This window comes from Tachyglossus aculeatus, chromosome 22, assembly GCF_015852505.1.
Source record: "Tachyglossus aculeatus isolate mTacAcu1 chromosome 22, mTacAcu1.pri, whole genome shotgun sequence".
Classification (NCBI taxonomy): Eukaryota; Metazoa; Chordata; class Mammalia; order Monotremata; family Tachyglossidae; genus Tachyglossus; species Tachyglossus aculeatus.
Window position 1 is genome coordinate 35974222 of NC_052087.1, and position 26276 is coordinate 36000497.

The 26276-nt window shown below is 50.2% G+C and overlaps 1 protein-coding gene across 5 annotated transcripts in view; it reads right to left on the reverse strand.

The window, feature by feature from the left end:
• SYT7 (synaptotagmin 7) overlaps positions 1-20141 on the reverse strand; it is a 122119-nt gene extending 101978 nt beyond the window's left edge. For all 5 annotated transcript variants that reach the window (XM_038764251.1, XM_038764250.1, XM_038764248.1 and 2 more), the window contains exon 1: positions 19724-20141. In XM_038764251.1, coding sequence (XP_038620179.1) covers positions 19724-19754 — 31 coding nt within the window. In that variant the 5' untranslated portion in view covers positions 19755-20141. The remainder of the gene's footprint in view (positions 1-19723) is intronic.
• Positions 20142-26276: the final 6135 nt, after the last annotated feature.

Consider the following 26276-nt stretch of genomic DNA (forward strand, 5'->3'; position numbering starts at 1 on the left):
ACAGTTCAATTCAATAAAATAAATAGAATAAATATGTACAAGTAAAATAAATAAATAGAGTAATAAATATGTACAAACATATATACATATATACAGGTGCTGTGGGGAGGGGAAGGAGGTAAAGTGGGGGGGCGGCACACGGTCACAGTCTCGATCCCCGTTTTACAGATGAGGTAACTGAGGAACAGAGAGGTGAAGTAACTTGCCCAACGGCACACAGCAGACAAGTGGCAGAGCTGGAATTAGAACCCATGACCTGATTCCAAGGCCTGTGCTCTATCCACTACGCCATGTCTCTAGCTACTTACCGTATACAGATATTTGTTTGGGTGTACACATTGGTGTGCTGTATGTATATTCATTCATTCAATCGTACTTATTGAGGGCTTACTACTACTACTAATAATAATGGCATTTGTTAAGCACTTACTATGTGCAAAGCACTGTTCTAAGCGCTGAGCACTGTTCTAAGCGCTTACTGTGTGCAGAGCACTGTAGTAAGCGCTTGGGAAGTACAAATTGGCAACATATAGAGACAGTCCCTACCCAACAGCGGGCTCACAGTCTAGAAGGGGGAGACGAACAACAAAACAAAACATATTAACAAAATAAAATAAATAGAATAATAAATATGTACAAGAATATGTAAATATGTATATCTTACCCATGTCTATCTTCTCTCCCCAACAGACTGTAAGATATTTGAGGACAGAACTGCCTCTAATTAACCCCTACTCATCGCATCACTCAACAACCTCTCAGTCCTCTACCAGTCTTGACTAAAGGAGGGAGAGTCAAGCAGAGGCCTACCCATTCCATTCCTAGCTTGGGCAGCGGCTAGCAAGCGGAAGGCAATCTGCTACAAATCAAAATTCACCTGTGCTGGGCAGCGGTGGCATGGGAGAGAATTGAGGGCAGAGACTTGTTTACTGCATGGAAGAAGAACAGTGCTTTGCACATAGTAAGCGCTTAATAACTGCCATTAAAAAAAAGAAGGCAATGTAAACTGCTTCCGTATTTTTACCAAGAAAACTCTATGGATCCACTACCTGAACGATTGCAGATGGAGGTGGGGCGTTGTGGGAGAGATCAATCAATCAATCAATCGTATTTATTGAGCGCTTACTGTGTGCAGAGCACTGTACTAAGCGTTTGGGAAGTACAAGTTGGCAACATACAGAGACAGTCCCTACCCAACAGTGGGCTCACAGTCTAGAAGGGGGAGACAGAGAACAAAACCAAACATATTAACAAAATAAAGTAAATAGAATAGATATGTACAAGTAAAATAAATAAATAAATAGAGTAATAAATATGTACAAACATATATACATATATACAGGTGCTGTGGGGAAGGGAAAGAGGTAAGACGGGGGAATGGAGAGGGGGACGAGGGGGAGAGGAAGGAGGGGGCTCAGTCGGGGAAGGCCTCCTGGAGGAGGTGAGCTCTCAGTAGGGCCTTGAAGGGAGGAACAGAGCTATCTTGGCGGAAGGGCAGAGGGAGGGCATTCCGGGCCAGGGGGAGGATGTGGGCCGGGGTTCGACGGCCGGACAGGCGAGATCAAGGCATGGTGAGGAGATTAGCAGCAGAGGAGCGGAGGGTGCAGCCTGTGTTGGAGAGATGTGTCCATGGAGTCGCTATGGGTAGGACATGACTCGACAGCATACAACAACAACAACAGCATTCAATCGTTCATTCAGTCAATCGTATTTATTGAGGGCTTACTGTGTGCAGAGCACTGTACTAAGCGCTTGGAAGTACAAGTTGGCAGCATCAGTCTTCAGTAGTACAGAGCTCAGTTTTTAACAATGGTGGGAACAGACAAGGGATGAGCAGATGCTTCCAGATCTGAACCACTACTTCTATTACTACTACTACTAGTTCTAATAATAATAAGAATAATAATTGTGGAATTTGTTAAGGGCTTACTCTGTGCCAAGCATTGGGGTAGATTCATTCATTCATTCATTCAATCATTTATTGAGCACTTACTGTATGCAAAGCACTGTACTAAGAGCTTGGAAAGTACAATTCAGCAATAAAGAGAGACAATCCCTGCCCACACCGGGCTTACAGTCTAGATACAAAATAATCAGGTCAGACACAGTCTCTGTCCCACAGTTTTTTAAAGGTATTTGCTAAGCATTTACTATGTGCCAGGCACTGTACTAAGCAGTGAGGTGGACACAAGATAGGTTGGAAAGAGTCCATGTCCTACATGAGGTTCCCAAGCTCAATTCCCATTTTACAGATGAGGTAATTGAGGCACAAAGGAGTGAAGTGACTTGCCCAAGATCACACAGCAGACAAGTAGCGGAGCCAGCATTAGAACCCAGGTCCTTCGGACTCCCAGGCCTGTGCTCTAGCCACTAGGCCATGCTGCTTCTCCAGCGTGGGCTCGCAGTCTAAATTAGCGAGAGAACAGGTATTGTCCCCATTTTATAGGTGAGGAAACTGAGGCCCAGAGAAGTAAAGTGACTTGCCCAAAGTCACACAGCAGACAAGTGGCAGGGTTGGGATCAGAACCTTGATCTTCAGACTCTCAGGCCTGAGATCTTTCCATTCAGGCTCGCTTCTTATTTTGGCAGCAACTTGAGAGAAGCCATCCCTGAATGTGGGGAAGCTGGAGGGGACTTGTGGGGTGTTGTGGGGAGGGGGAGGGGGAGAAGCAGCGTGGCTCAATGGAAAGAGCACGGACTTGGGAGGCAGAGGTCATGGGTTCAAATCCCAGCTCTGCCAATTGTCAGCTGTGTGACCTTGGGCAAGTCACTTAGCTTCTCTGGGCCTCAGTTCCCTCATCTGTAAAATGGCGATGAAGACTGTGAGCCCCACGTGGGACTACCTGATAACCTTGTATCCTCCTTAGCGCTTAGAACAGTGCTTTGCACATAGTAAGTGCTCAACAAATGCCATTATTATTATTATTATTAATGTGGAAGACCATCAAAAAAAAAGTGGCAGAGCTGGAATTAGAATCCAGATCCTCTGACTCTCCGGCCTGTGCTCTAGCCACTAGGCTACTCATTGTCTAACGCCAGGTTAATGAAAAATACATGCACTATTCAAAGGGATAATTCATGAGGCTGCTTCATGAGGTGCTTCATGAGCCATGCTGCTTCTTCTAGACTGTGAGCCTGCTGTTGGGTAGGGACCATCTCTATATGTACTTGTACTTCCCAAGCGCTTAGTACAGTGCTCTGCACACAGTAAGCGCTCAATAAATACGATTGAATGAATGAATGAATGAATGGAGGGGACTTGTGGGGTTTTGTGGGGAGGGAGAGTGGGTCAGGCTGCCTGGAGACAACCATTCCAGACAAGGGACTGGGGGGTGGTTACAGAATGAGATCGAGGGGAGGCCGGGCAGTGGGAGAACTTTATTTCAGGCTCCAGACAAGTCCCAGTTCGCTTTTCTGGGAAGCAGGGAATGAGTGGGGAGCGGGAAGGGGTAAATCCACCTGCCCAAAGGAGCTAGCTGCACTGCCCTAACTGGCCAAAAGTTGAGCCCTGGAAGTCCAGGGGAGAGGTTAGGCTAAGGGAGGAGAATGGGAGGGGATTTTCCTACTCAGGGACAGGCTGCCCCTGACATGAGAAACAGCATGGTGTAATGGGACAACCTGATCACCTTGTAGCCTCCCAAGCGCTTATAACAGTGCTCGGCACATAGTAACCGCTTAATACATGCCATTCTTCTTATTATTATTATAAATACCATTGATTAATTGATTGATTTGGGGCAACTACTGCTCTGAAAAAAGGAAAGTCCCCATGCTTAGATACCTAGCATATGCATAGCCAGAAAACTGGGTTACCACATTTTTGGTTATGATAAACATTTCGAGGGGTGTGCTATCTATATTCAAGCCTCTATGTATATATGTTTGTACATATTTATTACCCTATTTATTTATTTATTTTACTTGGACATATTCTATTTATTTTATTTTGTTAATATGTTTTGTTTTGGTGTCTGTCTCCCCCTTCTAGACTGTGAGCCTGCTGTTGGGTAGGGACCGTCTCTATCTGCTGTCAACTTGTACTTCTCAAGTGCTTAGTACAGTGCTCTGCACACAGTAAGCACTCAATAAATACGATTGATTGAATGAATGAATGAATGAATGATAGAGCATAGGACTGGGAGTAAGAAGATCATGAGTTCTAATCCTGGCTTCACCACTTGTCCACTGTGTAAACTTGAGCAAGGCACTTCACTTCTCTGGGCCTCAATTACCTCAGCTATAAAATTGGCATTAATACTGTGAGCCCCACATGGAACAGGGATTATGTCTAACACGATTAACTGGTATTCCTTTATTCTTTAAATTGTATATATTGAGCGCTTACTGTGTGCAGAGCACTGTACTAAGCGCTTGAAAATTACAATACAGCAATAAGGAGAGACAATCCCTGCCCACAACGGGCTTACAGTCTGGGGAGGGGTGGGGAGAGAGACATTAAAAGAAGTAAACAGGCACCAATATAAATAAATAGAATTATAGATATATACATATATGAGAAGCAGCATGGCTCAGTGGAAAGAGCCCGGGTTTTGGAGACAGAGGTCATGGGTTCAAATTCCGGCTTCGCCAATTGTCAGCTGTGTGACTTTGGGCAAGTCACTTCACTTCTCTGGGCCTCAGTTCCCTCATCTGTAAAATGGGGATGAAGACTGTGAGCCCCCCGTGGGACAACCTGATCACCTTGTCACCTCCCCAGAGCTTAGAACAGTGCTTTGCACATAGTAAGCACTTAATAAATGCCATTATTATTATTATATACTCAAGTGCTGTGGGGTGGGGACAGTAGGGGAAGAGCAAAGGGAGCAAATCTAGGTGACGTGGAAGAGGGGGAAGCTGAGGAAAGGGAGGTTTATCCACCCCAGTGTTTAGTACAGTGCCTGGCACACAGTAAGTGCTTAGCAAATACCACGATTATTATTAATTATTATTGAATAAAGCAAGGGAGGGAAAACCAGGAAAGACAGCGTTAGAGGGTCCTCAGATGGGAAGGGGATAGCCCCCAAGGCCTGGTTGTGGTGTCCAGGTGGAGGGAAGGAGTTGGAACCTGGTGGTCTTCCCCTGGAGGCTTGAGACCCGGTGAGCTGAGCCAACGGTGACTGAGGGAAAGCCATCCAGCCAGTCCCCCTGCCCGGTTCCTCCCGCCCCCTGCGGTAATGAGACGGATCCAATTTGTAGTCAGGGCCCCATCGGGAGCCGCTGCCGTGGTAAGATTGCAAGTAATTTAATTGGACACATTAGCCGCACAGCTCTCCCCGGCCCATCACCGTCCAGGTCTCACCGGCTTCCTTCTCCTGGCCCCCACCCACCCTCCCCGGGAACCACTGACTTGTTGGGGGCTGGTTGGCCTTGTCCCCTTCTTCCTGCTGCCCATCCTCTCTCAGAGCCCAGACATCTATCTGGTCTCCCTGCCTGTGTTTCCCAGGTGTGGGGTTCTGGTCTCCTACTTGTCCTTCCTCAGTTCCCAGATATCTGGTCTCCCTGCCCCTCCCTCCTGTGCCCGGTGCTCTGGTCTCCCTGCCCTTACTTCCTCAGAGCCCGGGCCTCTAATCTTCTTGTCCATCTCCTCTCAGTGCCTGGTGCTCTGGTCTCCCTGCCTGTCCCTCCTCAGTGCCCAGTGCTCTGGTCTCCCTGCCCTTACTTCCTCAGAGCCTGGGCCTCTAATCTTCTTGTCCATCCCTTCTCAGTGCCTGGTGCTCCGGTCTCCCTGCCTGTCCCTCCTCAGTGCCCGGTGCTCTGGTCTCCCTGCCTGCCCCTCCTCAGAACCCAGTTCTCTGGTCTCCCTGCCTGTCCCTCCTCAGTGCCCGGTGCTCTGGTCTCCCTGCCCTTACTTCCTCAGAGCCCGGGCCTCTAATCTTCTTGTCCATCCCTCCTCAGTGCCTGGTGCTCTGTTCTCCGGTCTCCCTGCCTCTCTCTCCTCAGTGCCCGGTGCTTTGGTCTCCCTGCCCACCCCTAGAACCCAGTGCTCTGGTCTCCCTGCTTGTCCCTCCTCAGTGCCCGGTGCTCCAGTCTCCCTGCCCATACTTCCTCAGAGCCTGGGCCTCTAATCTCCTTGCCCATCCATCCTCAGTGCCCGCTGCTCTGTTCTCCCTGCCCATACTTTCTCAGAACCAGACTTCTGGTCTCTTTGCCCATCCCTCCTCAGTTCCCAGTGCTCTGGACTCCCTTTCTGTACTTCTCCTCCATCAGTCCCAGCGCTAGAACTCTCTCGCTGCCACACTGGGAAGCCCTACAGTTTATGCTCTAGAGGTTCCTCTCCCCTCACTGGAGTTCTAAATACACCACCTCTCACCCCACAGTCCCACCTTCCCACCAGTCCAAGTGCTCACTCTAAAATCCTCCCCCTGCTTGGCTGGCTTCCAGCACCCCCTCCTCTGCTCCAGCCTGGCTACTCCAGCCCCAACCAAAGCAGAAACTAAAGAGTTTAAAAAGAGCTATGGGGGGCCAAGAGCCTCCCCGAGGTCCCCTCCAACAGGACCTCTGGGCTACGGGGAGTGCAAGTACAAGGATCCTAAGGCCTGGGGCTCCAATAATCCCACTTCCTCCTCTTCTTTCTCCCCCTCTAGACTGCAAGCTCACTGTGAGCAGGGAATAATAATAATGGCACTTATTAAGTGCTTACTATGTGCAAAGCACTGTTCTAAGTGCTGGAATGAGTCTACCAATTCCCAAGCACTTAGTACAGTGCTCTGCACAGAGTAAGCACTCAATAAATACCACTAAATGATTGATTCCTTCTCTCCCCAACGCCTAGAGCCCTCTCAGGCGTCCAGTTGTGGGGAACAATGCTCTCGAGAGTTTGCTGTTTGACTTTCCGCTCATCTCTTCTGATGCAGCTGGCTGGCCAGCATGGCCCAGTGAAAGAGCAAGGGACCAGGAGTCGGAAGATATGGGTTCTAATCCTGGTTCTGTCACTTGGCTGCTGTGTGACCTTGGGCAAGTCACTTCACTTCTCTGTGCCTCAGTTCCCTCACCTGTAAAATTAAGAGTAAAATTAAAATAATAATAATTTTCGTATTTGTTAAGCATTTACTATGTGCCAAGTACTGGTCTAAGCGCTGAGGTAGACATAAGATCATCAGGTTGGATACAATCCCTGTCCCACATGGGGCTCACAGTGTGGCTGGAGAAGCAGGGTGGCGCAGTGGAAAGAACTCGGAATTCGGCTTCAGAGGTCATGGGTTCAAATCCCGGCTCCACCAATTATCAGCTGTGTGACTTTGGGCAAGTCACTTCCCTTCTCTGGGCCTCAGTTCCCTCATCTGTAAAATGGGGATTAAGACTGTGAGCTCCCTGTGGGACAACCTGATCACCTTGTAACTTCCCCAGCGCTTAGAACAGTGTTTTGCACATAGTAAGTGCTTAATATATGCCATTATCATTATTATTATCCCTATTTTACAGACGAGGTCTGAGTCCCATGTGTTCAACCTGATGATCTTATATCTACCTCAGTGCGTGCCTGGCACATAGGAAGCACTTAAGAAACACCATGAAAGAGAAACAAACAAAAAACCCCAAAACACTGCCCATGGAGCAGGTGCCCACTGGGCAGGGCATTGTGCTGGCTTGCCTGCCCCAAGCCGGGCGGATCGTTGTTGAGATTCAACATGTTGGCAGATGTCACCAGGCTCTCGCTCTTCCTCCTCCTCCTGCCCACGTAGGTATCTCTAGCTTCTTTCTCCCTCTGCTCAAGCACGTTGAGGGCTGGTAATGTTTCTATTCATTGTTATATTGCACTCTCCCAAGCACTTAGTATTATGCTTTGCACACAGTAAGCACTCAATAAATACGATTGAATGTATGGATGATGTGAGAGTCCTCCAATGGGCCTGGATTTCCCTTCCCTCCAAGGAAGGCAGAGTTCTAAAGCTATTGCTCTTTTTCACGTACTGCTATTTTCCTCTGAGCTGGCCTATCCACTACTTTGACTTATGAGCCCCACGTGGGATAAGCTGATATCCCTGTATCTCCCCCAGCGCTTAGAACAGTGCTTGGTACATAGTAAGCGCTTAACAAATGCCATCATTATTATGATTAGACTGTGAACTCCTGGTGGGACAGGGAGTCTTCCTGAAAAGATTATCTTGTACTCACCTCAGCGCTTAGTGCACAGTTCATCACAGCCTGGATCAAACACTTCCTAACTAGCTGAGACGGCGGTGCTACCCCCAGCCAGGGCAGGTCCACCAGTCCATCAATCCAGGGGATTTTTTGAGTGCCTACTGTATGCAGAGCTAGGCATTTGGGAGAGGACCATATAACAGACATATACCCTGCCCACAGTGAGCTTACGGTCTGATGATGATAATAATTGTTGTCCTTGTTAAGTACTTACTATGTGCCAGTCACTATATTAAGCACTGGGGTGGATGCAAGTAGAGAGACGAGGGAAACTGAGCAGAACGGAGCCAGGCAAGGGGGATGGTGGGATTGTGTGCAGCAGCAGCTGGGGAGGAGGAACACAGCCCCCCACCCCAGGAGCACCTCCATGGCCCGCCTCCCCACACCTCACCACAAATAAACTCATTAGCCGCTGTTTACAGCTCACACAGCACTCAGATTAGCAGTTATTACAGATACCCAGCTGCCACTCGCCCCAGAAATCACCCACCCCCTCTGCCCTGCAAGCCACACATCATCTACACCCTCAAGCCCCCTCCCTCCTTCTGTTCCCTGTCTCCAACCCCCCCAACAAGGTGCCCCAATTTCAGGACCCCTGCCCCAAATCACCCCATGGGCTGCTCGCCCCACCCTACTAATCAGTGGTATCTTTTGGGTGCTTATTGGGTGCAGAACCCTGGACTAAGAGCTTGGGAGGGTACCATGTGCAGAGTTGGTAGACATGTTCATTCATTCATTCATTCAATCGTATTTATTGAGTGCTTACTGTGTGCAGAGCACTGGACTAAGTGCTTGGGAAATCGTCAGAACAAATAGAATTAAAGATACGTGCATATCATTAACAAAAGAAATAGTAAATATGTCCAAGTAAAATAAATGGAGTAATAAACCTGTACAAATATATATACAGGTGTTGAGGGGAGGGGAAGGAGGTAGGGCAAGGGGATGGGGAGGAGGAGAGGAAAAAGGGGGCTCAGTCTGGGAAGGCCTCCTGGAGGAAGTGAGCTCTCAGTAGGGCTTTGAAGGGAGGGAGAGAGCTAGCTTGGCAGATGTCTGCCCACTGGGAGTTTAGTCTTGAAGGGGTGTCTGACATTCAAATAAATTACGGATCTGTATATAAGTGCTGTGGGGCTGAGGTTGGGGTGAATATCAAGTCCTCTAGACTGTAAGCTCATTGTGGGCAGGGAATGTCTCTCTTTGTTGTTTTATTATTATTATTATTACTAACAATAATAATAATAACAATGGTATTTGTTAAGCACTCACTAGGTGTCAAGCACTGTTCTAGGTGCTAGGGTAAACAGAAGGTAATCACATTGTCCCAAGTGGGGCTTACAGTCTTCATCCCCATTTTACAGATGAGGGAACTGAGGCACAGAGAAGTTAAGTGGCTTGCCCAAGGTCACACAGCAGACGAGTGGCGGAGCCAGGATTAGAGAACCCACATCCTCTTACTCCCAAGCCTGAGCTTTGGCCACTAAGCCACACTGTATTTTGCTCTCTCAAGTGCTTAGTACAGTGCTCTGCAAACAGTAAGTGTTCAGTAAATATGATTGAATGACCATCAAGTGCTTGAAGGGTAGATTGGAGTGTATAATAATGATGATATGTGTGTAGCACTGTTCTAAGCTCTGGGGGGGATACAAGGTGATTAGGTTGTCCCACGTGGGGCTCACAGTCTTCATCCCCATTTTACAGATGAGGTAACTGAGGCCCAGAGAAGTGAAGTGACTTGCCCAAGGTCACACAGCTGACAATTGGCAGAGCTGGAATTAGAACCCATGACCTCTGACTCTGAAGCCCATACTCTTTTCACCGAGCCATGCTGCTTCTCTGTACAGGCACCACAGAAGGGAGAGGGAGTAGGGGAATGAAGGCTTAGTTGGGGAAGGCCCCTTGGAGATGTGATTTTAGGAGGACTTTGAAGGTGGGACGAGTGGTGGTCTGTCAGATATGAGTTTCAGGCCAGACGTAGGACATGGGCAAGGAGATAGCGGCGAGATAGATGAGATCGAAGTCAGCATTCGAGGAGCAGAATGCGCAGGTTGGGTTTTAGTTAGACTATTTAGACGGTGAATCCCGGGGATTGTGTCCAACTTCAAAATCTTGATCTATCCCAGTGCTTGGTACAGCACCTGGAACATAGTTAGCGCTTAACAAATACCACAGTTATTATTAGTATTATGAAATCACTGAGGTAAGATAGGCCCAGAAGACCTGATGGAGTGCTTTAAAGCAGATGGTAAAGAGTTTGTTTTTGATGTGGAGGTTCTTGAGGAGTGGGGAGGTGGGGACTGAACGGTTTTTTTAGAAGGTGATTCAGGCAGCAGAGTGAAGTATGGACTGAAGTGGGGAAAGACAGAGGCAGGGAGGTCAGCGGAAGCTGAGGCGATATCCAAGGTGGGATATAAAATGCTTGGATCAGCGGAGTGGCAGTTTGGATGGAGAGGAAAGGAGTCAGCCCTATAATAATAATTGTGGTATTTGTTAAGCACTTACTCTGTGCCGGACACTGTACTAAACACTAGGGTGGCCACAAGCAAATCGGGTTGGACACAGTCCTTGTCCCATGTGGGGCTCACAATCTCGATCCCCATTATACAGATGAGGTAACTGAGGTCCAGAGAAGTGACGTGACTTGTCCAAAGTCACACGGCAAAATGGCGGATTCAGGATTAGAACCCATGACTTTCGGACTCCCAAACCTGTGCTCGATCCACTAAGCCATGCAGCTTCTTCCCTATGGTAGAGACACGCCTCCGGGTGGCAGAAGGCAAAGGAAGCCCACCCCAGCCACTTCCACTCCCAATGCACCCACGGCTCCTTGCCCTCCCCACACGTGGGACACGAGCCCACGTCCCCATGAGTGTCCATGGGAGGCTCCCACAGCCACCTGTCAGGCCGTGCTCCCAGCCGGGACCATGCCAATTCACCTGGAAATGCTCGCTGTCCAGCACATATGTCCCACATTCGCACGCCCACCAAATCTGCACCACAACCAGAATCCCACAAGAGAGCCAAGGGCAATTCCCCTGCCGCAGTCCGGCAAGTGGGCAATGCCCACATTCCTGAATCCCGCCAGCTCTCCGGTCCTCGCATCCCAGGTCTTGTTCACAACCCTGGGTCTGTTGGACCCATGAATCACAGCAGGCTCCTTCACCACCCTCCCCGCATAAGCTCTGCCAACTCTCTGCCAATCACAGTGGTAATAATAATAATAATAATAATGGTATTTTTTTAAGCGCTTACTATGTGCAAAGCATTGTTCTAAGCGCTGGGCAGGACACAAGGTGATCAGGTTGTCCCACGTGGGGCTCGCAGTCTTAATCCCCATTTTGCAGATGAGGTAACTGGGGCACAGAGAAGTTTAGTGACTTGCGTAAAGTCACACAGCTAACAAGTGGTGGAGCCGGGATTAGATCACGGCCTATGACTCCCAAGCCTGGGCTTTTTTCACTGAGCCACGCTGCTTCTCAAATAATGGCATTTGTTAAGTGCTTACTATGTGCCAGGCACTGTACGAAGCGCTGGGGTGGATCCAGGGTTGGACACAGTCCCTGTCCCACGTGGGGCTCACAGTCTCCATTCCCATTTTACAGATGAGGGAACTGAGGCCCAGAGCGTGAAGTGACTTGCCCAAGGTCACACAGCAGACAAGTGGCAGAGGCGGGACTAGAACTCATGACTTTCTGAATCCCAGGTCTGTGCTCTACCCGCTACGCCATGCTGCTTCCCTTATTAAGCTCTTACTATGTGCCAAGCAATGTACTCAGTGCTGGGTTATATATGGGATTTTGAAGTCAGACACAATCTTTGTCCCACTTGGGGCTCACAGTCTAAGTAGTGGGAAGACCAGGAATTGAGTCCCATTTTACAAATGAGGAAACTGAGGCACAGAAAAGTTAAGAGACCTGCCCAGAGTCATACAGCAGGCACGTGGTGGAATCGAAATTAGAACCCAGATCCTCTGACCCCCTCCAGGCCTGTGCTCTTTCCAATAGGCTACACTGTTTCTCTTGTGCTCACTTATGGTCTTAAGTGTTATACCGTTGTGGGGATTTAAATGCTTGGGGGAGGTGGAGGTTCATTCATTCATTCATTCAATCGTATTTATTGAGCGCTTGCTGTGTGCAAGTAGAGACAGTCCCTACCCAACAATGGGTAGTGCTGAAGCAGCAATCAGGCTCAGTTTTCTGACCGGGCGGGCATCCCACGCTCAGCTGGCCCAGGCCTGGTTCTCTGGCACTATGGGCACCCCAGACTTGGCTGGCCCTGACTCGGCTCTCTGGCAGGGCAGGCACCCTGGACTCGGCTGGTCCTGGCGTGGCTCAGCTCTGGCAGAGTGGGCACTCTGGACTTGGCTGGCCCTGGCTCAACGCTCTGGTCGGGCGGATGCCCTGGGGCCCCCAGCCAGGGCAGTGACCTCTCAAATAGGACCGACGGATTCTTGGCCCTGAGAAATCCCACTAGCAGACCCTCCCTGGATGCCCTCTCTGTGGGCACGATCAGCTACACTGTAGACCGGGTGCCATCCAGCGTCCGGCAGGGATTCCACTTAAGCCGTTTGAGGCCACGGGGGTGACCCCCCAACCCAGCTGCAGACTCACGCTCCCCCCCACTCCTGGCCCCTGCCCCTCATCAACAACTCGAGCACCTCCAGCCTCGAGCCCAGCCCCAGCCCCCCAACATCCTCAGCCCTGAGCCCAGCCCCAACCTCCCAGCACCCCCAGCCCTGAGCCCAGCCCCCCAGGGCCTCTCCCCGCCTTTCCTCGACTCCCCTCACCCCTCCCACTTGCTGCCTCTTTCTCAACTCCCTAGGGGAAGCTATTATTGAAAATGCTCCTTCAGATTCAATAAAGATTCAAATTCCCTGGGGAAGATGGAGAGTGAAAAGGGAGGAGGGTTGGGGAAAGGAGGCAGGGAAGGGAGGCTGCTGAGCCCAGAGGGACCTCTCCCCATGATTGCCCACCCCTCGCCCCAGACTATCCCTAGATGCCTCCACTGGCATCCCCATGCCAGCCTGGGACAAGGCGGGAGGTGGAGGAGGCGGGCGGCGGTAAAGGCCTTTGCCTTTGGAGTCAGAGATTTCTCCAGCTGTTCCCATTCCCTTTCCCTACTGTATTCCTCGCCTGTTACACTCCCCCTCCCATGCCTTTCCCACCCCTGCTCTGCTGCCTCCGCCTCCCCACCACCTGTTCCCACCTGACCTACCCAGCCCGCCAATCCAGCAGCTCCATTCATTCATTCAATCATATTTATTGAGCGCTTACTCTATGCAGAACACTGAACTAAGCGCTTGGGAAACTACAATACGACAATAAAGAGACCCACAACGAGCTTACAGTCTAGAGAGGGGTGACGGACATCAATACGAATAAATAAATTACAGATATGAACATAAGTGCCGTGGGGCCGGGAGTGAGGAAGAACAAAGGGAGCAAGCATGGCTCGGTAGAAAGAGCCCGGGGTTTGGAGTCAGAGGTCATGGGTTCAAATCCGGGCTCTGCCAATTGTCAGCTGTGTGGCTTCGGGCAAGTCACTTAACTTCTCTGTGCTTCAGTTACCTCATCTGTAAAATGGGGATTAAGACTGTGAGCCCCCCCGTGAGACAACCTGATCACCTTGTAACCTCCCCAGCGCTTAGAACAGTGCTTTGCCCAAAGAAAGCGCTTAATAAATGCCATCATTATCATTAAGTCAGGGCGACACAGAAGGGAGTGGGAGAAGAGGAGTGGGGGGTGGGGGGCTAGTCTGGGAAGGCCTCTTGGAGGAGAGGTGCCTTCAGTAAGGTTTGGAAGGAGGGGAGAGTCACTGCTGGATTTGAGGAGACCAAAAGCAGGATGTAGGCCAGGGATCAGCGGTGAGGTAGGCAAGACGGAAACCCAGGGAGAAGGTTAGCACTAAAATAGCAAAGTGTGAAAGCTGGGTTGTAGAAGAAGAGTAGTGAGGTGAGGTTGGAGGGGGCGAGGTGGTGGACTGCTTTAAAGCCAGTCTCTCCAGGCCACGGTTCAAGGAGCACCTCTCGTGCTCTCCCCCGGGGTGCCGGTTCCACAACCCCCTCCCCACTTCTCTCCCTGCCTTGGCCAGTGTCCTTGAGTGTCATCCTCATGGCCAGGGTCACCTCCAAAGAGCTGTTTTCACAGTAACCGCGCCAGCTCTAGGGGGAGAGAGCGTCCAGCTCGGGCCACCCTTGCCCCATAGCTGGCCTCGACTTCCCCGGCACAGTCCCTGAGCCCCAACCTCCAGCACCAAGGCCCAAGACCTGACAATGGAGGTCCAGTCTCCAATTTAAGACCCCCCACCTCCCTCAATCCCCATGACCATTCGTTTATTCATTCATTCAATCGGATTTATTGAGCACCTACTGTGTGCAGAGCACTGTACTAAGCGCTTGGGAAGTACAAGTTGGCAACATATAGAGACGATCCCTACCCAACAGTGGGCTCACAGTCTAGAAGGGGGAGACAGACAACAAGACAAAACATATTAACAAAATAAAATAAATAGAATAAATATGTACAAACAAAATAAATAAATAAATAAATAGAGTAAGACCCCAGCCCAGCCCCTCCAGCTGACTGAAAGAGGCCACTTGGCACTACACTAATAATAATAATAATTTTGGTTTTTGCTAAGCGCTTACTATGTGCCGAGCACTGTTCTAAGTGCTGGGGAGGATACCAGGTGATCAGGTTGTCCCACGTGAGGCTCACAGTCTTCATCCCCATTTTCCAGATGAGGTAACTGAGACCCAGAGAAGTGAAGTGACTTGCCCAAAGTCGCACAGCTGACAAGCGGCGGAGCCGGGATTTGAACCCATGACCTCTGACTCCCAAGTCCGGGCTCTTTCCACTGAGCCATGCTGCTTCACTAGGGGCCCTGCACTGACCACTCCTTCACCCTCCTACTTGAGGAACTCCTGCCCTGCCCAGACATCTCACTGCCCCCATCTCTTCTTCACCCCTTCCGTAGAGCTGGCAGAGGGGGCACCTATCCTGCTCTGGTGTCATGCCCTAGGATAGCAGGGCACGTCCACACCTGCCACTGTTCCAGCCTACCTGGGCCCACCAGGAGCACCCAGTGTGCCCTTCTCTGCCTGGATTCAGCCAGAAGTCTGGGCTGGGCTGGAATCACCTTACAGAGAGGAGCCAATCAATCAATCATATTTATTGAGCACTTACTGTGTGCAGAGCACTGTACTAAGCGCTTGGGAAGTACAAGTTGGCAACATATAGAGATGGTCCCTAATCAACAGTGGGCTCACAGTCTAGAAGCCAAGGAGCCAAGGAGGAACCATGTGTGTACAGAGGAAGGGCTGGATGTGGGCTGTAGACTGATAGCTCTTTGTAGGCAGGAAACGTGCCTACATCTGTTATACTGTACTATCCCAAGCACAGCATACTGCACATTACTAGCGCGGGGAAACAGCGTGGCTCAGTGGAAAGAGCCCGGGCTTTGGAGTCCGAGTTTATGGGTTCAAATCCCGACTCTGCCGCTTGTCAGCTGTGTGACTTTGGGCAAGCCACTTCACTTCTCTGTGCCTCAGTTACCTCATCTGTAAAATGGGGATTAAGAGAGTGAGCTCCACAGGGGACAACCTGATCACCTTGTATCCTCCCCAGGGCTTTGTACATAGTAAGCGCTTAACAAATACCAAAATTATTATTATGATTGATTGGCCTCAAGGGGTGATACCAAGTGGGGGTGGGGTGGGGGGGAGGCTCTGACTAGGGGTGTCATGAGGGCAGTGGAAACTTCCTCAGGACCCCCAGACCCTTACACTGGCCTTGAGGTTTGGATCGAACACCAATTGGAAAGATTAAGCTGGCCGGGGACGGGGAAGAGAGTCGGTCAGTCAATCATATTTACTGAGCACTTACTGTGTACAGAGCACTGTACTAAGCACTGGGGAGAGTACACTATAACAATATAACAGTCACATTCCCTGCCCATAGCGAGGAGAGGGTTCCCATCCACACAGGCATCGTGACCCCTAAACCATCCCTAAGAACTGATGTCCCCAGGGGGAGGGAAGAGAGACCCAGCCAGCTATGCTCACCCCCCAAAAAAAGTCCCCCTCCCACCACCTTCTCGGGCTCCCTCACTAGACGTGTCCTCTTCCTCTCTAGACTCACGGATTCACCGCAAGGTCACCCCTCCCTCCTTCCTTCCTTCCTTCCCTCCCTGTCCTCCCTGTGCGTTTCAGGGTCTCCTAGGCCGGCCGCAGCTACGGGTCTGACCAGTGCCCACACAGGAGATGGGCAGGTAGGGGGATGCCAAGGAAAAGGGAACAGAGACAGGACAGTCAGCAGGAGAAAGGACAAGGGGCTGGGGGCCACAGGCCAAGGGAAGGAGTTCGAGGAAGGGGAGGGCCAGCATTGGGGTGGGTCGGGGGAGGAAGAGTTGGAGGACTCGGGACCCCCGCCTGGAAAGGGGAGAGGGAGCCTAGTGTCTGCAGGAGTTGTTCTCCTCTGTACAATGAGCTCTGGTTTTTACCCACAGTCCCTTGCTATGCTCTCTCCAAAAGCTTTCCCTTGCCGAATTCATCCATAATAGATCCCGGGAGTGGAGCCCCAGAGGGCTCGGGAACAGAGGACAGGGAGGATGGGGAGAGACGGTAGGGAGGGGGAGAGACCATGGGGAGGGGTCCCCCAAGCTCTTCCTCCGCTCCAGGCCCATGGGGCAGGCAAGGGTGGGTGGGGCTCTCCCTGCAAAGGGATGCCCTCCTAGGAAGGAGCAGGATGGGGAGCCCCCCCCCCCCAACACTTCACCAGGCCCTGGAGAGCTGGGGGAGCGGGGGAGAAGCGTCTCCCTCTCTGTGCAGCCCGGAGACCCCGAGACGAAGGGCAGAAGGGGGCCCACCTGGAGAAGCAGATTCAAAAAACCGGTGGGTGGGGAGAGGAGGGATAAACAGAAATTAAAAGCTGGCAGCAGCAGCAGCATGGCGGGGAGGGGGGACCGGTCCTGGGGAGAGAGGATGGAGGGAGGATGGAGAGAGGGAGGAGTCGTTGCTAGCGTGCGGCGGGTCCGGCCCCTGGGGAGAAGGGCAGGGGCGGGCTGGAATAGGGCCCGACTAACAAGGAGAATGAGTTTGCAGGTCTCTGTTGGGCCTGGTGCCGGCCCAGAGGTGATGAAGGAGACCCCCGGGAGGGGAGAGGGTGGGGCCCTGGGATCCCCGGGGTAAGGGCAGCAGAGCAGTGGAGAGGGAGAGAGCTTGGGGGGAGGGCAGTGTGATGCCAAGGGCCCTGGGTGAGGTGGGGTGGGGTCAGGGGGCTGGGAGGGGGCAGGGTAGAGTGGCCTAGGTCAGTAGTCGGGGTGGGCAGTCTGTCCAGGCCCTGCTCATTGCAACCGTCAAGCTAGGGACTGGGGCTGGATCCAGGGCAAATCCAGAGGAATAGGAAGTTTACCCTCCCTCCAGCTGGGACACAAACGTCCACCTGTTCTAGGTGCCACTCCGACCCTGCCGGCTGCAGCCACCTGAAGCAGGCCGGGATCTGGCCCCAGGCTGCCCAGGGCACTCTGCATCCCTGGGCACCCCTGGGCTGGTGACCTCCCCTTCCTGCTCTCACATGGGCCACATAGGCTAGTCAGCGGGGTTATCTGGGGATCAGAAAGGGCGCACAGTGGGCTTTCTTTGGGCCACTGCATCTGTGGCTCCCTTAGGGCCAGTAGCTGGGTGGGCACTGGTGAGCAACTCAAAAGGACCGGGGTGGGGGGAGACTGAGGAAAGGGGGTTGTTGGCATTTCGGGGACGGGTCAGAGAACTGTCCCCCAACCCCAGCTCCCCTTCCCCCCTCTCTCTCCAGCGCACTGAGCAGACTGCCGGGCACCAGGAGAGCTGAGACGCTGCCCAGGGGAGCCTTGCTAGCAGCCTGCTAAGCCATGCGAGTGATGCGAGCCTGGAATTTGGAAGAAACCTTCCATGCCCCTGAACCAGGGGCAGGATGGGGTGCGGGGGAGGGAGGGGGGAATGCTGCTCTGCTCCTGAGGAAAGAAGGGAGTGGGTGGGATGGTCCCTCCCCAAAATCACCCTCCTGGGATGATTTGCTGGTCTCAGTGAACTGGTTTCCTTTAGTGGGGTATGAGGATGGAGGGCTTGTGCCCACTGATTCCCCAGCCCTAAGGGGCGGGAGAGCAGAGGCGATTGAATGGGGGCTGAAACTGGTTGGGAGGGGGCTTGGGGGAGCGACCCACCCTCCCTCCTTTTGAGGAAGGCGGCTTCACCGAGAGTCGGGTGGGTGGGATTCTCCCTGGAGGGGAAGAGGCTGAGGACATCTCTCCAGGTAGACAGTGTCACCCCAGGTGGACAGTGTCTCCCCAGGTGTACATCTCCACCCATCCAACCTCCTCACCTCCCCCCGCCCCCAACTCAATCTCCAAGCCCAAGTGGCTGTTTGAGTCTTCCCAAAGAGCAGAGCCGGGGGGCCCCACCTTCCCCTGTCCTGGACCCTCATGTCCTCGAGTGCAGCATTGGAGTCAGGGGTTCTCAAGTTCCCTGAAACCGTCTCTTGGGCTGGGGGTGGAGGGTGGGGGTGCCAGTGGGGTCAGGGTCCCTGGAATCGTGCCCCAGCCCCGGGGCTGCAGGAATCGACAGGGGTGGGGCCGGCAGGTTCGCCTGTCTGTTCCAACGAGAACCGGTATCCCAGGGAGGGGACAGATGAGTTCCAGAAGGGGACCTCATTCCGTGTGAGGATCCTCGGGGTCAGGGTTGCTTTCCGGAGCTGATGCCCAAATTCCAGGGCACGGGGGTGGGGGGCTCTAGCCAGCTTGGGGAGCCAGGGGCACTTCCCCCAGGACTCTGGGCAGAATGCCTGGCACCTCTGCTTTGACAAAGCGGCGCTTTGTCCCTTTTACCTCCTCCCCTCGAATCCACACACCCTGGCACCCCATCCCTCTCGGCAGTTGCCACCTTCCACCGTCGGACCTCTCTGATGGCCATGCTCGGCTTCCCACTGGCCCGCAGGTACCTTCTCAATTCAGCGCTGGCATTGCACTCTTTCTTTGGCCCCTTCCTCCCTGGGGCACATGCCCGGACGGGCCCTCTACCCCTTCTGAATCAATCAATCGTATTTATTGAGCGCTTACTGTGTGCAGAGAGCTGCACTAAGCGCTTGGGAAGTCCAAGTTGGCAACATATAGAGACGGTCCCTGCCCAACAGTGGGCTCACAGTCTAAAAGGGGGAGACAGAGAAGCGAAGCAGGTGCCACCCAGGGGCTCCGGGGCTCCCCTCTCTGCCTCACTCCGCCCTTGGGCGACAGGTCAGGGGGTCGCCCCTTCCCCCGGGTCGCCCCCAGCGAGGCGGGGAGCGGGGGACTGGACCAGTCCAGCGCTCTGCACACAGTAAGCGCTCAATAAATACGATTGAATGGAATGAATGAATGGCTGAGCGAAGCCCGGAGGGCTCCCCGGAGGAGATGGGCTTCCGAGGCTGGTCCGCAGTCTTCCGGGAGGACACAGGTGGGACCCCCCGCCTTGTGAGGAGGGCTCGGGGGCGGTGCCCGGCTGGCACTGCCCCCTTGGTCCGGGGGACCGGGTGGCCTCGTCCGCCCGGGCATCTCACCTCCCCGGGGCCCTGCTTACCTGGGCTGGCCGCCTCCGGATCCCGGTACATCGTCCCGGCTTCGCCGCTCCCCTCCGCCGCCGCCCTCCTGCCCAACTCCCCCCCGGGGGCTCAGTGCCAACCCCAGCTCAGTGCCAACCGCTCCCTGCTCGCTCGGAGGTGCCCAGCTGGCACATCGGTGGCGAGGGCTGCAGCGGGACCTGAGCGCCGGCCGGGCACCGGGCTGGCGGAGGAGGGCACCGGCCTGGCACAGAGGGTACCAGCCGGGCACAGAGGGCACCAGCCTGGCACAGAGGGCACCAGCCTGGCAGAGGGCACGCTGAGCCACCGCCCCGCTCCAGGGCGTGCGGGAGGGATGCTCTATAGCTCTCTCGGCGTGTCGTACACGCCTGTGTGGATGTGTGTGTGTGTGCGGGAGAGAGAGAGAGTGTGTATATGTGTGTGTGTTGTGTGTGTGTTGTGTGTGTGTGTGTGTGTGTTGTGTGAGTGTGTACGCGCGCCGAGATGCTGCTGCTGCTGCTGCTGCTGCAACTATCCCTGCTGCCCCCTGGCGGCCCGAGCCGGGATTGCAGCCCTGCAGGCCGCGGGGAGGGGGCAGGAATCATACTAATGTTGGCATTTATTAAGCGCTTACTACGTGCCCAGCACTGCTCGAATAGTAATAATAATAATCATGATGGCATTTGTTAAGCGCTCACTAGGTGCCGAGCACTGCTCTAATAACGGTAATAATAATAATAATGGCATTTGTTAACTGCTCTAATAATAATACTAATGTTGGCGTTTGTTAAGCGCTTACTATGTGCCGAGCACTGCTCGAATAGTAATAATAATAATCATGATGGCATTTCTTAAGCGCTCACTATGTGCCGAGCACTGCTCTAATAATGGTAATAATAATAATAATGGCATTTGTTAACTGCTCTAATAATAATAATGATGATGGCATTTGTTAAGCGCTTACTATGTGCCGAGCACTGCTCGAATAGCAATAATAATAACCATGATGGCATTTGTTAAGCGCTCACTATGTGCCGAGCACTGCTTTAATAATGGTAATGATAATAATAATGGCATTTGTTAACTGCTCTAATAATAATACTAATGTTGGCATTTGTTAAGCGCTTACTATGTGCCCAGCACTGCTCGAATAGTAATAATAATAATCATGATGGCATTTCTTAAGCGCTCACTATGTGCCGAGCACTGCTCTAATAATGGTAATGATAATAATAATGGCATTTGTTAACTGCTCTAATAATAATACTAATGTTGGCATTTGTTAAGCGCTTACTATGTGCCCAGCACTGCTCGAATAGTAATAATAATAATCATGATGGCATTTCTTAAGCGCTTACTATGTGCCGAGCACTGCTCGAATAGCAATAATAATAACCATGATGGCATTTGTTAAGCGCTCACTATGTGCCGAGCACTGCTCTAATAATGATAATAATAATAATAATAATAATAATGGCATTTGTTAACTGCTCTAATAATAATAATGATGATGGCATTTGTTAAGCGCTCACTATGTGCCGAGCACTGCTCGAATAATAATAATAATAATAATAATCATGATGGCATTTGTTAAGCGCTCACTATGTGCCGAGCACTGCTCGAATAGTAATAATAATAACCATGATGGCATTTGTTAAGCGCTCACTATGTGCCGAGCACTGCTCTAATAATGATAATAATAATAATAATAATGGCATTTGTTAACTGCTCTAATAATAATACTAATGTTGGCATTTGTTAAGCGCTTACTATGTGCCGAGCACTACTCGAATAACAATAATAATAACCATGATGGCATTTGTTAAGCGCTCACTATGTGCCGAGCACTGCTCTAATAATGATAACAATAATAATAATGGCATTTGTTAAGCGCTCTGTGCCGAGTACTGCCCTAATAATAATAATAATCATGATGGTATTTGTTAAGCGCTCACTATGTGCCGAGCACTGCCCTAATAATAATAATCATCATGATGGTATTTGTTAAGCGCTCACTATGTGCCGAGCACTGCTCTAATAATGATAATAATAATGGCACTTGTTAACTGCTCTAATAATAATAATAACGGCATTTGTTAAGCGCTCACTATGTGCTGAGCACTGCTCTAATAATGATAATAATAATAATAATAATGGCATTTGTTAACTGCTCTAATAATAATAATGATGATGGCATTTGTTAAGTGCTCACTATGTGCCGAGCACTGATCGAATAATAATACAAATCATCATCATCATCATCATCAATCGTATTTATTGAGCGCTTACTATGTGCAGAGCACTGTACTAAGCGCTTGGGAAGTACAAATTGGCAACATATAGAGACAGTCCCTACCCAACAGTGGGCTCACAGTCTAAAAGGGGAGTCTAAAAGGGGGGGAGGGGGGAGTCTAAAAGGGGAGTTTTATAAATCATCATGATCAGTTTATCAGTTTATCAGTTTATCAGTTTTATAAATCATCATGATGGCATTTGTTAAGCGCTCACTATGTGCCGAGCACTGCTCTAATAATGGTAATAATAATAATAATGACATTTGTTAACTGCTCTAATGATAATAATGATGATGGCATTTGTTAAGCGCTCACTATGTGCCGAGCACTGCTCTAATAATAATAATAATGATGATAGCATTTGTTAAGCGCTCACTATGTGCCGAGCACTGCTCTAATAATGATGGCATTTGTTAAGCGCTAACTATGTGCCGAGCACTGCTCTAATAATAATAATAATGATGATGGTATTTGTTAAGCGCTCACTATGTGTCGAGCACTGCTCTAATAATAATAATGATGATGATGGCGTTTGTTAAGCGCTCACTATGTGCCGAGCACTGCTCTAATAATGATAATAATAATCATGATGATGGCATTTAAGCACTTACTATGTGCCCAGCACTGCTCTAATAATAATAATAATAATGATGGCTCTAATAATAATAATAATGGCATTTGTTAAGCACTTACTATGTGCCAAACACTGCTCTAATAATAATAATAATAATGATGGCATTTGTTAACGCTCTCTATGTGTGGAGCACTGATCTAATAATAATAATGTTGATGATTGCATTTGTTAAGCGCTCACTATGTGCCGAGCACTGCTCTAATAATAATAATAATGATGGCATTTGTTAAGCGTTTACTATGTGCCGAGCACTGCTCTAAGAATAATAATAATAATAATAATGATGGCATTTGTTAAGCGCTCACTATGTGCCGAGCACTGCTCTAATAATAATAATAATAATGACGGCATTTGTTAATTGTTATAATAATAATGATAATAATGATGACATTTGTTAAGCGCTCACTATGTGCCTAACACTACTCTAATAATAATAATTATACTAATGATGGCATTTGTTAAGCACTCTTTATGTGCTGAGCACTGCTCTAATAATAATAATAATGATGATGGCATTTGTTAAGCACTCACTATGTGCCGAGCACTGCTCTATTAATAATAATAATAACAATGGCATTTGTTAAGCACTTACTCTGTGCCGAGCACTGCTCTAATAATAACAATAATAATGATGGCATTTGTTAAGCACTTACTATGTGCCAAGACCTGTTTTAAGCGCTGGGGCGGGTGGGGTGTGGGGGGATACAAGGTGATCAGGTTGTCCCAAGCGGGGCTCACAGTTTTAATCCCCATTTTACAGATGAGGTAACAGAGAAGTGAAGTGACTTGCCCAAGGTCACACAGCAGACATGTGGTGGAGCTGGGATTCGAACCCATGACCTCTGACTCCCAAGCCCGTGCTCTTTCCACTGAGTCACGCTGCTTCTCTAATAACAGGTATCACCTTGCCCCCTCCTTCATCACCTCCCTTCTTAATAATAATAATAATTTTGGTATTTGTTAAGCGCTTACTATGTGCAAAGCCCTGTTCTAAGCGCTGGGGGGATAAAAGGTCATCAGATTGTCTCACAGGGGGGCTCACAGTCTTAATCCCCATTTTACAGATGAGGTAACTGAGGCCCAGAGAAGTGAAGTGACTTGCCCAAAGTCACACAGCTGACAATTGGCAGAGGCTGGATTTGAACCCATGACCACGCTGCTTCGTATTTATTGAGCGCTTCCTGGGTGCGGGGCACTAGACTAAACGTTTGAGACGTATAAACCGGCAATGGATAGAGAGGGTCCCTACCCAACAACGGCAGCGTGGCTCACAGTGGAAAGAGCCCGGGCTTTGAAGTCAAAGGTCATGGGTTCAAATCCAGGCTCTACCAATTGTCAGCTGTGTGACTTTGGGGAAGTCACTTCACTTCTCTGGGCCTCAATTCCCTCATCTGGAAAATGGGGATTAAACTGTTAGCCCCACATAGGACAACCTGATCATGTTGTCACCTCCCCAGTGCTTAGAACAGTGTTTTACACATAGTAAGAGCTTAATAAATGCCATCATCATTATTATTAACGGGGGCAATAATAATAATAATAGTGGTATTTGTCTTAGACCCCATTTTACAGATGAGAGAACTGAGGCACAGAGAAGTGAAATGACTTACCCAAAGTCATACAGCTGACAAGTGATAGAGTCGGATAATAATAATAATAATGATGATGATGGTATTTGTTAAGCCCTTAGTATGTGCCAAGCACTGTTTTAAGCGCTGAAGGGGGGAGGAGGGGGTACAAGGTAATCAGGTTGTCCCACGGGGGCTCACAGTCTTCATCCCCATTTTCCAGATGAGGGAACTGAGGCCCAGAGAAGTGAAGTGGCTTGCCCAACGTCACACAGCAGACAAGTGGCAGAGGCGGGATTAGAACCCATGACCTCTAGCTCTTGTGCAGAGAGCACTGTGTACTGCGTTACTGTGTGCAGATCACTGTACTAAGCACTTGGGAAGTACAAATCGGCAACAGATAGAGACGGTCCCCACCCAACAACAGGGGCAATAATAATAATAATGGTATTTGTTAAGCGCTTACTATGTTCTAAGCACTCGGGGGGGGGGGGGATACAAGGTAATCAGGTTGTCCCATGTGGGGCTCACAGTCCTGATCCCCATTTTACAGATGAGGGAACTGAGGCACAGAGAAGTGAAGTGACTTGTCCAAGGTCACACAGCAGACAAGTGTTGGAGCAGGATTAGAACCCACATCCTCTTTTTTTTTGTTGTTGTCTGTCTCCCCCTTTCTAGACTGTGAGCCCGTTGTGGGGCAGGGAACGTCTCTATATGTGGCCGACTTGTACTTCCCAAGCGCTTAGTCCAGTGCTCTGCACACAGTCAGCGCTCAATAAGTACGGTTGAATGAATGAAATCCTCCGACTCCCAAGCCCGGGCTCTTTGCTGTGTGACTTTGGGCAAGTCACTTCACTTCTCTGTGCCTCAGTTACCTCATCTGTAAAATGGGGATTCATTCATTCATTCATTCAATCGTATTTATTGAGCGCTTACTATGTGCAGAGCACTGTACTAAGCGCTTGGGAAGTACAAGTTGGCACCATACAGAGACGGTCCCTACCCAACAGCTGGCTAAGACTGTGAGCCCGATCACCTTTCATTCATTCAGTCGTATTTATTGAGCGCTTACTGTGTGCAGAGCACTGTACTAAGCGCTTGGGAAGTACAAGTTGGCAACATCTAGAGACGGTCCCTACCCAACAGCGGGCTCACAGGCCAGAAGGGGAAGACAGACAACAAAACAAAACATATTAACAAAATAAAATAAATAAAACTGTGAGCCCACTTTTGGGTAGGGACCGTCTCTAGATGTTGCCAACTTGTACTTCCCAAGCGCTTAGTACAGTGCTCTGCACACAGTAAACGCTCAATAAATACGACTGAATGAATGAAATGAAATGAATGAATAAATATGTACAAGTAAAATAAATAAATAAGTAGAGTAATAAATACGTACAAACATATATACATAGCGGGGGGGCGGGTGGTCTTCGGGACCGGTGGGTGGGAGGGCGGAACCTGATGGATGTGCAGGCGGGACCGAGCCATCAACCTTAGAGAAGCAGCGTGGCTCAGTGGAAAAGAGCCCGGGCTTTGGAGTCAGAGGTCATGGGTTCAAATCCCGCTCCGCCAATTGTCAGCTGGGTGACTTTGGGCCAGTCACTTCACTTCTCTGTGCCTCAGTGGCCTCATCTGTCAAGTGGGGAATAAAACTGTGAGCCCCCCGTGGGACAACCTGATCACTTTGTAACCTGAACAGTGCTTTGCACATAGTAAACGCTTAATAAATGCCATTATTATTATTATTATTCACTGAGCGCTCACTGTGTGCAGAGCACTGTACTAAGCGAGCCCCACGTGAGATAATATCTGATCACCTTGTATCCTCCCCAGCGCTTAGAACAGCGCTTTGCACATAGTAAGCGCTTAATAAATGTCATCATTATTATTATTATTCACCGAGCGCTCACTGTGTGCAGAGCACTGTACTAAGCGAGCCCCACGTGAGATAATCTGATCACCTTGTAACCTCCCCAGCGCTTAGAACAGTGCTTTGCACACAGTAAGCGCTTAATAAATGCCATTATTATTATTCACTGAGCACTCACTGTGTGCAGAGCACTGTACTAAGCGA